The sequence below is a fragment of the Prionailurus bengalensis genome, chromosome A1 (assembly GCF_016509475.1).
Source record: "Prionailurus bengalensis isolate Pbe53 chromosome A1, Fcat_Pben_1.1_paternal_pri, whole genome shotgun sequence".
NCBI classification, from domain to species: domain Eukaryota; kingdom Metazoa; phylum Chordata; class Mammalia; order Carnivora; family Felidae; genus Prionailurus; species Prionailurus bengalensis.
This window is the reverse complement of record NC_057343.1, coordinates 233,546,420-233,565,054: the sequence shown is the minus strand read 5'-3', so window position 1 is coordinate 233,565,054 and position 18,635 is coordinate 233,546,420. Positions and strand designations below refer to the sequence as shown.

Sequence of the window (18,635 nt, the reverse complement as noted above, 5' to 3'; positions counted from 1 at the left end):
ATTCATTTTTGGGAGACAGAGCATGAGTAGGAGAGGGGCAGAGAGGGAGGGAGACACAGCATCCGAAGCAGGCTCCAGGCTCCGAGCTGTCAGCACAGAGCCCGATGAGGGGCTCAAACCCACGAGCCGTGAGATCGTGACCTCAGCTGAAGTTGGGTGCTTAACCGACTGAGCCACCCAGGCACCCCTGCCCATACTTATTTTAAGAGTGCCCATGTTTCTTCATTTATAACATGAGAGAGCTAAACTATACCATCTGTCAGTATTTTTAAGTAACACAAATCCCTAAAAGACTGTAACCCTTTTTAGATATGAAATGGCCAAGGGAGTTGAATGAATATGTGACCAATCAAATAAAAGACTTGTTGCCCTGACATATTTCAACAAATTCCTGAGAAATACTTTTTTGAGTGTTTTTTTTTATTTTTTTGCAACCAAGTACATATTGCAAAATAATTTTAAATAAAAACTCAGCATGTAAAAGAGGAAGGATAGTTCTTCATTAATGAAAATTCATCCAACAAAGTACTCACACATAATATTTGTTCATCATAGTTGGTTAAAGTGACAAAATTTTTGAAACTAGAATTACGGGAAATATGTATTGATAACCTTGTACAACCTTTGTGGCGGTTGGTTGGTTACATTTTTGTTGTTACTTTTTGCTTGATGTGGGAGACAAAGAATTGGGAAGGGCTTACAAATATTTGTTGAATACATGACTGTGATCTACACAAAATCCAGGTGGGCAACTTAATGCCTTCTTGGACTTTTCCATATTAGAAATATATAATATGACACATCTCAGTATTCACTTTCTCTATCATGATTTTCAATGATTTTAAAAATGTTTTTAAGAAATGAAATATAAATGAAACATTTGTGGAATTCCCCAATCACCTCCCTGGAACTTGAGAATCTGACAAAACACAGTGTGGATTCTACGATTCTCAAATGCCTTTCCTCAAACTATTCGGCTCCAAGTATAGCTTGAAGTCCATTTTTGCTACTGGACAAATTCCAACACAGCTAGCAACAAGAGGGACCCGAAATCTCCCAAGACAGCTTGATCCATCACAGTTTGGGTCAGCGACCTACGAAGCTAAAGATTACAAAAAGAAAGAAAATCTTCTAAAGGGAATAAAAAATTGATATTCCCAGATGTTGGGCCACTCACACACTAAAGCAAGATCTATGGTCCTCTGTAAGTGGCTGTTCTCCGGGGCATTCCAGAAGGGGCAACCACTTTATCTTGCACTCGTGAGCACACCGAGGAGGGAAAACAATATATGTGAGGTTCACGAGAAAGGCTACCAACCTTTCCAACATGAAGGGGTAATGATTCTGGCATCCAGCCAACAGGGAATGCTAACCAAATGTTTCATATCGGGTCAGTTTCTCTAGGAGGGCAAAGCTCTGAGCAACCCAAAGCATTTAAGTGGTCTCATTCATCATCATAACACCCTGGGAGATGTAAATAGGTAGTAATAAGGAATATCACCATTCTACAGGGACAAAGGCAGTGGTGCAACAGGTTAAGGGTTTAGAATTTTTTAGAATGCATCAGTGGTACAGCTTAGGAGAACTAGTCTGTATTTCCATTCCCCGCCCCCCTCATTCCAGAAGTACCAAGCAAGAGTTTACCACGCTGGAAAGGTTCAGTTTTACGATGATAGTAAATGAAAGTATGCGTTTTTCTTCCCTTGGTATGGATCTCTTTTTTTTTTTCAAATGTCTTGGAATAAAATTTGACATTGCTCATTCACATGTAATAACCGTATTACTTTTAGGAGTAATAATGTATGAGGGATACATAGATCCAACAGACTGAATAATTCAAATCACAAAGCCATTACATTTGGCAGACACAACTTGACAGTTTCCCCACTAGACATCTGAACGCGTTTTCTCCCTCCTCACTGGAGTTGATTTCTTATTGATTGTAGGATTGCATAACCCATTCCCGCGTCCTATCATATCCCCCAGTGGCCTATTAGCAACAAATCACTAAGCACAACAACATATCCTCTGAGGGAGCAGTGCGGGCCGTAATAGACGAAGTTCATTTGTGTCTTCATGTAAAGTAATAAAATTCAGCCAGCATTAAAGAAAAGGTTGAGCCATCATGAGCATATTAACTAAATGACTCATTTTATCTAGAGACACTATAAAACTTAACTCTGACCTCCATTAATTATGAAAGACACAGGTGTTTTAAAATGACATTCTCTTAGAATAACTCAATTGGTCTCTGATGAATATAGCTATAAAATCAAAGAAGAAAACTCCAGGTTCTTATTGAACACGGAAGTTAGAGGCTTGCTCATAACGGAGGAGGAGAAGGCCAAATAATTAAGACAGACAGATACGCATTTGGCACGAAAGGAAAATGGAGACAGAACAGCAAGCTAATCTATCAAATGTGTTTTGAACAATGGGGGTAGTGACTTCTCTTTCTGTTTAACAGAAGTTCAGACCGTGGTCGATCATGAAACCATCTGAACACAAAACACACGCTGTGGAGCAGCTATCACCATTTGAGTAAATCTGAGAGCTGACGTCACCTGAAAGGCCAGTCTCCCCTGTACCTGGGTCAGCTTCTTCCTACCCGATTTCTCTTTGCTGCAGGACTCCCCCGTCATCAGTAGGCGACTGCACAGAGCTTGAAATAGCCACGCCCTCCATCACACCCACATTTTCCACTGCACTGACAGATTTGAATATTAAAGTGTAAGTTTCTGATTTTGAAACTAAGGAAAAGTAACACCTGTAGCCTTTAAGGCACAAGATGTTTCTATAAAAAATTATTTTAATGATCTGAATGTCAGTATTTAATGTGTCAATCATATCAGCAACGTCGAAGCGTCTGAAGATTTCATTTCATCCTGGAACCAATTCTCTAATTGCTGTCCCAGAGGTTTTCACGATGCTGGTTGACTCCAAACGGATTCCAGGAGCCTTTGTTTTTCTGCGGTTATAACCATTCCAACCATATCTCTTTCATATGTTTTATCCACAAGTTTTGGGGCATTTAATTAATTTTTTGAATTACCAAACTATTGCAAATAGATAACTATTTAGTTGGATCACATTTAGATCATAGTTTGTGAATAATACAGTCATGCTTATAAGCTACCTCTTCAGTCAAAATCTTTGCTACCCTCCTCTAAAATCATGACTATAGGGGCGCCTGGGTGGCGCAGTCGGTGAAGCGTCCGACTTCAGCTCAGGTCACGATCTCGCGGTCCGGGAGTTCGAGCCCCGCGTCGGGCTCTGGGCTGATGGCTCGGAGCCTGGAGCCTGTTTCCGATTCTGTGTCTCCCTCTCTCTCTGCCCCTCCCCATTCATGCTCTGTCTCTCTCTGTCCCAAAAATAAATAAACGTTGAAAAAAAAATTTTTTTTAAATCATGACTATATGTACTTTGGCCTATGAAAATTTTAAGATAATTTTGATTTTATTATTGTTGGTATTACCATATGTGCCCAGTACAAACTCCCCCAAAATTATATCGGCTTCTATTATCCCATTCCTTATCCCCAAAAAGTTATTTCAAACCTTTCGAAAGTCTTGGTTATTAAAAATGTTCCAAAAGAACACATCAGAACCAGGAATAAATCATTTTAATAGCACTCTTGTATGTTTAGACACCAAGACTGAAAGGCACAGAAATAGATGGAGAGCTTCTTGTTTTTTGTGAGTAAAATAAAATCACAAAGATGAATTCTGAGTGGGGTGCAGTGATTAAGACCAACGCTGTTAGCAAACTGCAGCGATATAAAACCAGAAAAACCTTTTCCCATAAGCACATCTAGGGTCATAGTTATTAGTCAATATTGTTAATAATCACACCGATAATTTAAATTTTATTATGCTCTAAATATTACTTGCTTTGAGGATTACAGACGATGACTTTTACTGCTCCAGATTTAACTCACAACTTCTGCTTTTGTGGGGTCCGCTGGGTATTTGACTTGTTCCCTCCTTTTTTCAGTTAATAGAGATCATATTTCATTTGAAAAAATACCAAGTGACCTATCGTAGGATTCCTTTAACCCTGTTTTCTTAGGAATGTCCACTCCTCAAGTGATCCCCATATACAATTCTTTTTCTGGGTTAGCTTCAGAGTTAGCAAAAGCCGAGCTGTTTTGTGTTTGTTTCAGTTTTGTTTTCATGGAACTTCAAATAATCAAAGAATTGCAGCTCAGTCCCCACATGCTCAGGGCTAGCTACGGCCATCACGGCAAGCCACGCTCCCGAGTCTTGCTCTAAATCTCCCCTTTGACTCTTGCCCTCTACCTTTCCATCTGGGGTCACCATCAATCACTGTCAAACTCAGCTCTGAAATAGGTCTCAAATCTCTCCTCCCCATTTCCACCATCACTGCCTAAGTGTAAGTTCTTTCTACTGTCACCTGATCCACAGCCCCCAAGTGCTGTTCCTATCTCCAAATTGTTCAAATTCGAGCAGACTCTGCACACAATATGGAAGAAATATCTTCTTCAATGCAAATCTGAGCATATAAATAGGCAGACTGAAAAATCTCCCAAGCTCCTAATGCCTTTAGCAGAAGCTCTCAAATTTGTCAGGCCAGGAGATCATCAGAAACTTGATTAAAGCAAAGATTCCAACATTACTTCCATAAAGTCTAACGCTGATGAGCTGGAGAGGCCTGGGCATCTGTGCTCTTGTGAGGCCTCTTAGGCAACTCTCATGACGGCCAGAATTGGAATCACTCGTCTGGAAGATTAAGTCCACTCTGTTCCACAATCTGACCCCACCTAAAGTTCCTGCTTCACCTGCAATAACTCCCCCTCTCAGCCAACTGGTCACCAACTGGTCCAGTCAAGCTTAGCTCTTCTCAGCCTCATCGGGATCTCGGACTTTCCCCGAGGTATGGTCTTTCTGGCAAGAAGACTCTTCCATCTGCCAGACTCGTAATGCGTCTCCAAGGCTCACTTGAAAAAGCACCTTCTCCATGCACCATGTTCACCCCCCAAAACCGTCATGTTTCTTTTTTCTTAGGGTTTCTACAGCCCTTTACCCAGGCTTCCCTGGGAGAATTTAATTGCTTGTGTTCCCCCCACAACTGTTAGGTCAAGAGTCAGCAAACTTGTCTTTAAGGGCCAGACAGCAAATGCTTTGCCTTCATGGATGGTCTCAGTTGATACAACTCATCTCTGTAGGTAAAGTTCAAAAGCAGCCCTAGGAAATATGCAACTGAATGGGTGTGGCTGTGCCCCAGGAAAACTTTATTTACAAAAACAGGAGACCAACGATGGAGCCTCAGCTTGCCAACCGGGCACTAGGTTTGTGCCAGGCTACGAAGTCTTCGTCAGGTAGAGACTAGGCTTCGTCTTTGTTTCCCCAGTGCCTTAGATACTTCCTGGCATAAAGTAGGTTCCATAAATATTTGATGAATGAAGAGTCATGAAAGGTAACTAAGTGAACTAATAAACTCTGATGGACCCTATGTGGGACTGGCTGGGAGCAAAGCTCTCAACGCTCCAACACCGTATAGCACACCTATACACCCAAAGTAAAGAGCTGATTAATTTTTATTACACTGCTTTGTTGACTCATTCATGCATTTTGGGAAAAAAAGGACTTTATAACTAAATAAATAACTATGCCGCTAGACTTATCTGCTCACCAGTTCCAGCAGAGAAGGAAAGTGTAGAGATTATTCTGTTTTTTACAACAGCAAAAGGAACACAGTGTGCAGAAGTCTTTCCCCCAAGAGTTTCTGTAGACCACCTGTTTGTTAAAAGCTCACACTCCTGGACCCTTTCCAGCTCACTGAATCAGCAGAGCTGGGAACAGGGGACAGAGGAAACTTCACTTTGAATGAACACACCCCCGCCCCCGGGGTACGCTGATGTCTGGCAAATACTGGACAAAAGGTAACAAAGCCAGCAGAAAAGGAGTGGGACTTTTTAACACAGATCAGGTTAATTAACCAAATGGACCCTATTAGAAGATTAATAGGTATGAGAAGGAGGAAGATAGGCAAAGAGAATCCTAAGAGAAACGCACATCTATAAATCGAGTGCCAACACTGAGAAGGAAAATGATAGAGAAGAGAAAATATTTAAACGATAAACTAACAGCTGAATAAAAAATTCCAGACCACGAGCAGGAATGAAAAGCACCATCCTTTTTTTTTTTTTCATCACCAGCTGTTTTTCCTAAATCATAATTAATATAAATACAATGTAAACATCATTGCTACCCTGGGATTCTTTGCACTACGGGGGTCTATTGCTTTTGGATTCACTCCTAACTGCTGACTTGATTCCACTCACAGAAGTTACCTTCAATTGTCTATACTTGACTACAATGTATCCTTTGGAAAACAGAAGTTGTGGCTACTGGAAGCAGAATTGCCCATCTTATAAAAAATCTCCATTTTTCCTTTTAATCATATATTGCTTCCAAGAGATTAATTCTAAGGTAAAACTTTAAAATAAAAATAGCAATGATGAATAACCACCACCAAAAAAAAAAAAAAAAAAAAGGAGTGAATAACACTGGTTCAATTTAAAAAAAAAATGATTTTATGTGAATCTAAAATGCAGCTCTTTGTTCAGATCCAGCAACAAAATCATTTTGAAAGGAGGAACTTCTTCTAATTAAATAGAAGTCTGCCCGTGCATTCAATTGTGATCTTACGGGAACATATGCTTTGAATACTTATAGCAAATTCTGCGCCACCGTAACAAAAGCAAGTTCATCTTTCCTTTTTATCTTTATTTTTGCAGATTCAAACCAGGGGCAAAACAATGCTTGAAAATAACACACTAGAATTTTTCAAGACTAGTTTTTGTGACTGTGATGAATGAAGGTCAAGCTATGCCTTGGAAGCCCGAAGGTCTTAGTTTTAGTTTTTGTTTTCGGTAATAAACATGCTGATTAGAAATCTACAGTACCCGTTATAGAAACATGCATACGGAAATATCTTCCCCTCTGTGGAGACGGTTCACTGACTGTAATGGCAAAGCAAAGGGCTCCATGCAAGGCGCAAGACTCGGGGCTGGTCCCCAAGTCCGGGGCAAGAAGGCTCGTGCATTCCCATTTACCCTTCCTCTTGATATCTCCATAACGTTCTCATTTTGTAATGTAACTTCAATAGAATTAAAATTATTTTATTAAAATAAAATTTAAATTTAAATTTAAATATTCAATAGAAATAAAATTAAAATTAAAAGTGAAACCACCCAGCAAATGGCTTTACAATGCTGTGTGCTAACTCTAAGAAAACAGAAAGAAAAATCTGAAATTTCCAAGGTCATGAATTGTTGTATTTGTCATCAAATTTGATTGCTACCTGACCCAAGCGTTGAGTCTATGGGCTTCAGTCCCACCACCTCCATCACCAGCAGAGGGCTGGGCCTCCCTCACTCAAAGGTGCTCATGTGAAATTTTACGGGTGAGTGTTTTTACTAAAACATCATAGGTTATAGACTCTGCCTTTCAATTTATACACTTCTATTACACTGGAGCTGGTTAGAGAACAGTAAGGTGATCAGACATCCACTGAAAGACCAAGAAACACACAAAAAGAATGGAAGGAAACTCACATTCTCTTTGGCGAGACACTCTTTCCGTTATGATTCTATGGCTTTATGCTTCATAAGAATATGGCTAATTTGCAGATGCCCTGATTATTATCTGTTTGTAATCGAACACTGCATTGTATGCGAGCCAAGTTAGCTGCCGTTGGGAATAACATTTGAATTCAGCACAGAATCACCTGTAGTCCTTCCAGTGAACCCGAAACACTAAAGACAGGCAGATTGATTTGGAGAATAAAAGTATGATCATCTTCTTACATCTAGTTTTACAACCCTATCTGCCACAAAACTTACACTTGTATCAACTTTGTGAACTGTTACTAGTACCAATAAAGTACCAATATTTTTTACTTCACCTATACAAAATCTACACCAGGACATATTTCTTCACTTTGGAGTTTTTCTTCTTATATATAAAATATCATGAGAATGGCTTTTTGTAGGTTTTTAGACAAAGACGTATATAAACCGTTCATAAAATATTACCCCAATCGTATAAGGAAATAGAAATCAAATAGCGTGGGGAAATAATTGAAAAGTTTAACTGTGATTATTTCTGAAATTGTGTTTCTTTCTTTATGCTTTAACTGCATTTTCCACATCTTCTGAAATGCAAATGCCTCAGCCTCATCTTTGAAAACACAAATATTATTTTAATTTTTAAAGAGCCTTGGGTAAAACAGGATACGAATGCCAATGCTTTCAAAATAGCATAAAAGATAACGTGCATCTTGGAAATAATAAATTCAGCGATCTTTCCAGAAGTTCCACGAATTCAAGAATGCAGGCACCTTCTGGTACCACATAACCACAAATCGCTTCAAGAGAGGTTTTCTCTTTGCAGCACGATGAACTTCCTTTTTGTGATGAGCAACAAAGAATCTTTAACTGAATTCAATTTCAGGAACATAAAGCATCACTGACATAAAGTGAAACCACCCAGTAAATGGCTTTACAATGCTGAGTGCTAACTCTAAGAAAACAGAAAGCCTATCACTGTATTTTTTTTTTCCACCACTCATATTTAAACCATTACAAATGTCCTAAATATGCACCTGCTCTCTAAACTTCTTTTGCTTTGTCAAGCCCTCCCAAGCAGGAAGCTGAGGGCTGGGTTATTTTTAAAATGTTATAGCTGGCTCACACGCCCTCTCAAGCTTTCTGAGCCTAATCCCACCACCCAAGTTTCCTAGTAAAATTCCTATTCTCCTCGCTCAGCGATGTCTGCCTGAACCGCACACGCACACATATGCCGAAACCCAGAGACTTCCGCAGTCACCGTCCCGCTGCATGCTTACTGCGTGCCTGGTGCTGTGACAATCGCTTTTCATGGATTATTTTATTTAATCCTGGCAACAGCTGACAGGGGTAGGAATAATTATATCGATTCTAAACATGAGAAAATTAGATTTCTAACGCTGGCTCCAAGATCACGTAGCTGAGCAAGTCCATTCTATGTCTTTCCTTCTTTCTTGGCTTGTTTATCCAATGTCTCTGGCACCCAGGGTGCTGCTCTAGAACGGAGAATACAGCCCGTGTTCCTGGGGTCGCTTATCTGAAATCCAAATTCAACTGTGCCTCCTGGACTTGGACGTGCTGAAGTCTACTGGTCCTTTTGCTCCTGGTGGCCACGCCGTACCGTGTGCTAGGTTGACTCGGTGGCTAGTCTGATCCCGGCGTGGCTGGGCTGGGATGTGGTGACAGGAGATGGCAGCAGACGTTGAGGGACCCTGGGAAGGCTACCTCTGGGGACAGGCTTCCCTGGGGACGATTCCCAGGCGCTGTCTCCCACCAGGGCAGGACCACGAGCTAGCTCTTCCCAATGCCAATTTGCTCGGTGGCTCATCACATCCAGGAGGAGAACCCGTGTCACTGGCCAAAAGCCAAACGCCTGCGATGCGTGTGCCCGTGTGCCGTGCCGTGCCGCCCCACTCATGCGGCACCAGAAACAGCGGAGACTCTTCCCCGTCTCCTTTGCCAAAGTTCTTCAGGGTCGAATGGAGCATCCGAGACCCAGCGGTACCGACGGAGGTATTTGTACCTGGTGCCGCCTGGCAGGCATCGCCTTCCCCTCTGGCTAAGGGCGAGAGCTCACTTCCCCTAAGGGTTAGCTGTGCCACTCTCTTGTGTCCTTGGAACAAATCTGCTTTGAACCCAACCCATCTTCCCCGGAGGGTCCTCCCGGATGCAGAGGAGGACATTTACAAACCAAATCCTCGGAGCAGATATGTTCCATCCACACATGTGTTTGAGCTTCTGCCAAAGGAGAAACTGTGCCACATTCTAGGGAAGGAAAGAGAAGACAGGCACATCCTCCACCATCCGGTAAGTCAGTATTTGGTCGTGTGCTGGGGTGGGGGGGGTGACACCTGACAAAAAGTCACGCGGTAAGGGAAGAAATGAAGGCAGATGACAGGTGTGCTAACAGGACCACGCAGCGCAGGGGCTGGAGGCGCTCGGGCCCAGGGGAGGACCCTGGAGCCAGATCTCCTCACGACGCGTCTGAGTTCACCAAGTAAAGTTCGGGTGGGTGGGTAGCTGATGTTCCAGAAAAGCAAAGGAGTTTGTCACCAACTCCCCGGGGCAGGAAGGAGAACATTTTACAGTTGTGGGCAATTTAAATAACTCCACATGCCTGGACCACGAGAGAATGAAAAAGAGCGGAGTCCATGAGGGATGTGGGACCACAAGGCAGAGGGTGTGTTGGGCAACACCCAAGGTGCCAGCATTTACCCAATGGGGACTGCCGAAGGGGGGCCTTTTAAAAAGATGATGTTGGCCAGGGTATGAAGAAAGAGGACAAAACCTGGAGGCCAGAGGGCCAATTAACAACCCTTGCGACATACGATCCAGGCTCCCAGTGAATACGCTTGATGGAAGTCGGCATCGGAAGTCCCCCATGGATTCCCAATGTGCTGAAGGAACTAAAAGTACACCAAATAAGGCCAACCAATCCGTACTCACTGTCCGCTCAAAAATATCAAAAGGCATGCCGGTGACATGTTCAGGGCTAGGAGCTAAGCCAATCTCCGTGTCCCCATGTAAAGTTATGCCCGCACATCTCAATGTCTTCAAGGGCTGGGTGGTGCACAAGGTTGCCTTAAGATCTGAGAGCAAAAGGAACGGTTCTAGAAACGGTTCAGTGTTTATCTAGAGTATAAAACCAGATTTAGCTTCACTCATGTATACATGGAAACTGCACATCCTCTCTCTTACTATGAAAGGTATGTTTTATAATCTAGTAAATCTGATACATCACTCCAGTGCCCAAAGTGGTTTCCTTGAGTTCCAGAGAGAGTCCAAATCTACCAATGGCTTCTTTCTTCAAAGTTAATATTTTTCCTAAGAGATAGGTATGTATAGGTATGTTTTAGAAATTACCCTCAAAATACATGGGCAGGATAAATTATTTGAACGGAAGGATTCTGTCTGTTCTCTAAAGAAGCACTGGTAAATTTGAGGGAAACGACTCAGAGATCTGTTCTGATTGTGTTCTGGTAGCCTCGTCATCAGACTGCAACGTCGAATATTGACCTGGATCCAGGAGTTTGTGCACCTGAAGAGGGGAAATGTAACGGTTTCCTTGAATTCTCAATTGACGAGAAAATGGTCTAGTCAAGGTCACATTGGAATGGACATCCAAATCTCGACTCCAGAATTTTCTGAAGAATGTACCGACAAGTTAGGAACATGGTTTCTGGAGTCAAAATGCCTGGGTCTGACATCTGGGTCCAGCTTTTATTAGACATCATAAATATGACCAGACTCAATCCCCTCATCTTTAACACAGGGACGTTGACAATACCTACCTCTCAGCTTTCACAGGAAAAAAAGTAGATGAATTCATGTGAGAACAGTTCCTGGCACACGGGGAGCACCCAATAAATGCTGCCATGCAAAGCAGTCATCATCTTATTATTAGTAGCATAGTCAACAGCCCCTTATGCCGTATTTCCTTCTCAGAAGAAGCGTTACTTAGCACTCGTGAGCTACAGCAGAGAAGCTCACGTGTAACTGCACAGATGGAAAACGAAATCCAAAATTATCTGCGGTGGCAAAACGTAAGATCTCTCACCTTGCTCCTACAACAAGTTCTTTCTGTCCTGGGTCAAATGTTAACTGCGAGAAATCCACAGCATTCTTCGCTCTGAACTCCCGTAACCAGGGGCCAATTTCTAAACAGGAAAAATAAATAAATAAAAAGATAAAAATGAATGATCTTTCCTCCGGGGACCACAAAAGGTGCACATCAGGTAGCAAACATGACATTGCAGAGAAGCTTGGAGGGCCCCCTGACGCAATCGTTCAGGGGCCACTGGCGGTTCCCATCAGAATGTGACACAGTCCACACCGAGCTTGTGTAAAACAGCATCAGCGCTTGCGTGTGATTTATAAGCCAGATGTGCATTTCCCTTTGGGCGCTGGGCTGGGCGGAAAACCACACAGCATTCATGCGCTTCACCCAGGGAAAACTGAACGCAAACAAAAGCACTTCCTGGGTGTCCTTCCTGGCAAGAACTGAAGACTTGAGGAAATCGCAAAGCCCTCCTTCGGACCCAGGACAAACCCAGGCGCACCATCTGCCTTCCTCCAAAGTGGACGCTTCGTGTGCCAGCACTTTGGGTTTCCATCCTGGCCCCACGACCAGACATGTTAAATACATTCAGCACTTTCTAGATGTGAAATCTAGTTACTTCTAGTTCTCATTGGCATTTTTTTTTCCCTAAGGGAAATCAGGAAATAGCCACTCTTTAGAGACAGGTTTTTCACAAGACTGTTAAGTCCTATGACATGGCCTCCAGCCTAGAGTCTGATTATTGTAACACGACAGCTCGGAAGAGGGACAGAATGCTGCTTCACGAGCCATTTTTGCAACTTTTATGGGCACATTTCTGATACCAAAAAAAAAAAAAAAATGCTCAGTGAGTTGCCCTCTAGTTGTGCCTCACCTTATCATTATTCCTGACACTTAGCCACGTTATCTGTCATTTTTTCTTGGATTACTATTCTGAGTGATATCACACTGACTAAACAGGCACATGACAGATGCCACATCAACAAAGTTACAAAACAGATATAATATGGAAATATGCCCACATCCCATAATATGTCCCATACACAGGTCTTTGTTGATGTGATTGGGACGGATTATTTTCAAGAAATGGCTCCGCCTGATAAATACAGCAATTTTCTACTATCAGTTATTGGGGAAAAGGCCATAAACCAGAAGTTCTACACTGCATAAAGGAAACCAGGGTTGAGTTCTAGAGAGGCCTGTCTTTGGGTTTTGAAATTGTAATGTGCATCTTGATCCTTTTAAGAAGTTTATTTCAATGTATTCATTTTACAGCCAAATCATTAAAAAAAAAAAAATTATAGCAAAGTATGTACAAGGCCCTGGAGCTATAAAAACTTGTTAATGAACGGTCTGTTCCAGAAGCTCACAATCCAGTTAGGGGGCAAGCACTAGTATCTTCTTTAAGCAGAGTATCTATGAATGCAAGGACTTTACAGGCATTTGTAATGTTACAAGAAGTACTCACACATAGAAAGGAGTGGAGACTGGGATTCTCGGTAAGAGAAAGGAGAGATCTGACCACATATTGATGGTGCAGACACGTTCGAGAGGAGCAGAGCTACGTGGGATGCCACGGTGCCCCCAGGGCCAGAATCGGTGCTGCCCACCTGCTTGCCCATCAGTTCTCCGTTCCTGGGAGACAGAGCCGAAGGCTCTTATGTCTGCAAAGCTCACCTGGGTGCCTGCGGCACACGGCACAGGACTCTGAATGCGTGAGGCAATGATCACTGTGTGGAATGGACGAGCAAGAATCAGTAAGTGATTTCAAGAGGAAAAGAATTAAAAATGAAAGGAAAGCGGGGAAAAAAGAGAAGAGGGAAAGGAAAAAGCAATGGTAATTCAAGAAACTACAGGGATGGTTAACTGAGAGGCATATTTAAATATAGCTCACAGGTCAACAAGTTCAGACATGGCTTCATCTGTGATAGAGAGGCTTTGAAAAGTCCTCAGGCAAGTACTTGACACATCAAAGCAGGCATCTTAGGAATGTGAATGGGCCACTGGTGGGCAGGAAAGAGTAGAGAATGGGGGCAGGAATGCTAGATTTTTAAAAGTACCACCAGGCACTTTAGGTAGTGGTTGTATGAATGCTGGTTATCAAAATGCAGGAGGAACGATGGTGGGGGTATCCTAGGGGCCTGATACCTAACTGGAAGGCAACCAGCTGAAGATAACAAAATCCCTCCAACACGGAATTAAGCAGAAAACAATGTAGAGTGGCACAAAGGCCTCAAGGGATAAGGCCAGGTCTTGGAGAAAGATGATAGGTTCAGGTGAACTATGGAGAATGTCCTCTATGAAGAATGACCCCAGAGACATGGCGGAGCATGGCTACGACCCGGAAGTGCACGTAGAGCTGTTTTAATACAACAGCTTCATCACACAGAGAGGAACCTGATGAGGAGACCTGCCAGGACTGGAGTTCCAGGCTCTCGAGTGCCCCTCCCAGGCTCTAGGGACCAAAGCTCACAGCTGCCAGAGCTGAGCACACACGTGTTGTACTCAGGGTGGTGACAACAAGTAGGTCGCATGAGTCAAGAAGAGAGGGCCACGGGCTGACCTTTCTGTTAGAGGAGTGGAAAATGTGAGCCACATGTGGGGAGAGAGGACATGAAAAGACATCAGAAGAAAATCACCTCCCATGCATTAATCTCTCTTTTCAGTTAGACAAACAGGAAGGGTGTGGCCAACAGGGACCAGGGTGAAGAGACATACTTCAGGTTTTGGCTCCTATGCTGGGCAACAGGAAGGGCTACACTACTTCCTGAAATGTCCTCCAATAATAGAAGGAGGGATGCAGATATGGAAAAGCAAGCTAACAACATATAGTTCCATCAAAATTGTTCCCTTTCCTTTATTTCAATTTCCAAAGAGCTGCCCCCTTGAAACAGTACATTTTTATGGTTAACATTAGATAAAAGTTGGATAATCTGCACATTCTCTTCTTTTTTGATTTTCCTGGGCATCCCTCCAGGTCTGGCTCTCTCAACTTTGCATGTCACCTGACTTCTATCTGATACAACACCATGAACTCCTGGGGAGAAAGCTAATGCATCAACCTGTCTCTAACTGAAAATGCGCCTGTCTCAGACACCTCTCCTCCCCGCTTCGCCGTAAGATCAGAGGCTGGTGCCCTCTCCTCTGTGCCAAGATCAGTACCCCTTCCTCTGCTCATGCCAACTCTTCCCTCCTCTTTGGTCCCTTCTCTAAATCACCTCTTTTCTCCTCTAATATCTCCCGTGTTATCAGGCCCCTTCCCTTTGTCTGCAAGTACATGCATAGTCCCTCATTTTGAAAAATCTTTTAAGGGGCACCTGGGTGGTTCAATAGGTTGAGCATCTGAGTCTTAATTTTGGCTCAGGTCATGGTGGGATCGAGCCCCACATTGGGATCCACACTGAGTGTGGAGCCTACTTGGGTTTTTCCGTCTCTCTCCCTCTGCCCCTCTCCCCTGCTTGCTCTCTCTCTCTTAAATTAAAAATAACGATAACATTTACAAAAATATTTTTAAAAATTGTTATTATATTCTTTTATTACGACAGTGTCAAACACTCTGACAAAACGCATAGTAAACTCCCACATACAATTTGTCAGAAAAGGCAGTAGGCTTAGTTTCACATGTAAGTTTCAACAACCCCTTAACGAACATGGAATCTCAACTTTATTGAACTTACTTCAGAGATTAGACAAAGAAGTAAAGCTTCCTAACACAGTTCCGAGGTGATTAGGATCCTGATAATCTTGCTAGTGAGGCTTTACAAAGACATAATGAGAAAGGAAAATCATGGGCCACCCTCATTTAAAAGTATGGCTAAAAACACTGCTAAGGAAAGACATGTATTAGCAAATCACACGCACGTGTATGCACATGTGTGTGTGTGCATGCACGCGCGCACACACACACACCCACACACACACTGCTTCACATGGGACAGGGTCTACTCCAGAAACCCAAGGATGGATTGACAAGTTTAATGTCAGAAGTTCTATCAGTAGAATTTGCCACCACAGTAACAGAGTTCAATACCAGCATCAAGAAATGATCAGTGCTGCTTTCTAAAGAATCAGAAAAGGAACAGTTACAGACACAGAAGTCTAAAAGAGCGCAGTGTCAAGTAAGGCAGGTGAGGACAGAGTCTGAACACGGGGCAAGTGGAGGCCAACGAGCTCAGCAGATGCCAAAGAAAGATGAGGGCAAGGGAAGCGAGCAGCGAACAACACACATCATGTGCTAGGTTGAGAGATACAGTTGTTAACAACATCGACTTTAATATATGCTCACTTCTCCCAAATAATGGGTTCACCTTTTCCCTCCTATTTCTCTCCCCTGATTTTGCTGAAAAGAACACATAGGAACATCAGGATGAAAGGGAACTTAAATATAGCAGCCAACAGGACCACTGTTTGGAAGTTAAGTAGTAACACAAAACCTGTAACTTCAAGTTTAATACTTTGTAGATAATTTTTAATATTTGATGGTGGTCATTCAAGCTAATCCTTTGATTACACAAATGTGGCTATTAAAAAATGGCCCATCAATGAACTTCTACTGCAAAATTAGCTGCAGTGACACATATTTGCCTTCTCTTACCATTGCATAAGCACCCATATGATTGTTTTATAAATATTCTAATAAAACATATGCTGATTTGATTTTAAAAAGAACCCAATATTACAGTCTCAAGAACTAACTTTCATGAACATATGTCAGCATTAATCAATTTGGTCCAAATGATGACATGTATAAACTAGAGACTAGCTTACAAATTCAAGCTAGTCACCAACCCCCCGCCCCCCCCCCCCAGCTACAACCAACCCTAGAAAATAGAAAACTTTGGAAACAAAATAAAAGTTACTATTAACACTGTAGAAGATATTGAAGGAAGAAATGGTCATAAGCCAAGAAAACCTTTTAGAGCCTGATAAGTAAGAATCACAGGAGATTTTGGTATTCAAGACTAGCCCTGGTCTGAAATCTGAAAACCAAACTGATGTCTCCTCCAGGGGCTAAAGCCTGCAGCACTCACTTCCCAGGGACCATGCTGACTAGCAGGCAAACACTGAGCAGTGAAACCTCCCAGGTCAAATAAAAGTGGCTCTGGGTGGCCTGTTCCATTCATCACTCTAAACTTCAGTCGATTAAGAAGCCCAGTAAGCAGGATTAAGAATCTTTTGGGGGGAACTTGAAACCCACATTGGAAAAACCCTAACATGCAGCTTCCTGGAATGCAACATTTTTGGAAAGTAACAAGAAGGAAAAATCAACACCCTCTTCACTTTGAAAATGAATTCATTCCCACTGTTATATACTGTTAAATAAAAACCGCCACCCACTCAGTTTAATAAATAATACATTTATTGTTTCTGCTATTGTTGTTATGAATAACCATGATGCACATGTCAGTTAAGATCTACAGAAAAAACCATTCCCATGGTCACCAGTTAGGTTTTATGATCCAAGGGTCTTGGTGTAACGAAGGGAGGAGAAAATGTCAATAACCATGCACTGATCTGCTTTACTGGTGCAAAGAACAGGGGTGCATGGGCGGCTCAGTCGGTTATTAAGCGTCTGAGTCGACTTCACCTCAGGCCATGATCCCAGAGTTCGTGCACTGCCAGCACAGAGCCTGCTTGGTATTCTCTGTCTCTCACTCTCTCTCTGTCCCTCCTCCACTTGCTCACATGTGCACATGCTCTCTCTCTCTCAAAAATAAATAAATTAACATTAAGAAAAACAGAATTACTTTATCGGAGCAAAGAACATTCTGGAATGACAAGGCAGGGATGATGCGAACAGAGTAGAATGGCAGGATTTCTCAGCAGTGTAAGCCACTCAGCTCTGGTGTGGGGGGACAGGACACTGTCCTGAAATCCCAAGGCCTGGGTCCTCCCCTCCCCTGGAAGGGCACTCTTGCCAGCTGGGCACCAGGAAAAGAAGGGCAGACGGTCCTATTGGCTGAGCATTCCAGAAGTTGTCCTTGCCAGACCTTCCCCATGTTGTGAAAGAAACCATCCTGCATCAGAGATGCCTATTACTCTTTAAAGGTGGCATGCATCCCCCTTCCAGGGACGTCGTTTTCAGCTTCTGCCATTACACGCACCATTCTCAGCAACGCAATCTGAGCTGAAATATGATTGGAAAACAAAGGAGCAGAATTTTTTTTTTAATTTTTTTTCAACGTTTTATTTATTTTTGGGACAGAGAGAGACAGAGCATGAACGGGGGAGGGGCAGAGAGAGAGGGAGACACAGAATCGGAAACAGGCTCCAGGCTCCGAGCCATCAGCCCAGAGCCTGACGCGGGGCTCGAACTCACGGACCACGAGATCGGGACCTGGCTGAAGTCGGACGCTTAACCGACTAAGCCACCCAGGCGCCCCACAAAGGAGCAGAATTTTTAAGAAGCCCTGAGAACGGCAAGGCAGGTCAGTGCTCTGGACCGCTACCACTGTTCTTCTTGTTCCTTTTCCTGCTTTCCCGAGGCATGTGCTTCCAACAACAGCCCGTCAGAGCAAGGTGAGCCTGCTTGACTCAGCAGCTCTCAGCACCTGGTGCTGGTTTGCAGCTACATGAGTCCTGCCTGAAATTCTTTAAGGGATCACAACAGATTTCAGTTCCAAAGCCTCATGTGTTTGTCGAATGGCAGGCTAAGGCAAAACACTTCACCAGGAAGAAAAGACCCAAATTCACAAATTCACAAACATTTATGCTTGTGGGGAAAAAATTATTATATTATAATATACACACACACACATATATATACACACACATATATATACACATATATATATATATATATATACATACACGTGAGGTCAGGTGCTATATACATGTGTATATATATGTATACACACACACACACACACACACACACGTATATATATCTCAGAACAACCAATGTCTCTTAGTAATGCTTTTTTTTGTTGTTACTATATTATCAGTATTTACTTAATTTCTGGAATTATATGTTAAAAGTATATTATA

At 42.7% G+C, this 18,635-nt stretch overlaps 1 protein-coding gene across 7 annotated transcripts in view; it reads right to left on the bottom strand.

The window, feature by feature from the left end:
- The window catches only part of SEMA5A (semaphorin 5A), a 481,312-nt gene that overhangs the window by 254,907 nt on the left and 207,770 nt on the right, over positions 1-18,635 (bottom strand). For all 7 annotated transcript variants that reach the window (XM_043601165.1, XM_043601208.1, XM_043601185.1 and 4 more), the window contains one exon: positions 11,649-11,748. In XM_043601165.1, the coding sequence (XP_043457100.1) occupies positions 11,649-11,748 (100 nt within the window). The remainder of the gene's footprint in view (positions 1-11,648; positions 11,749-18,635) is intronic.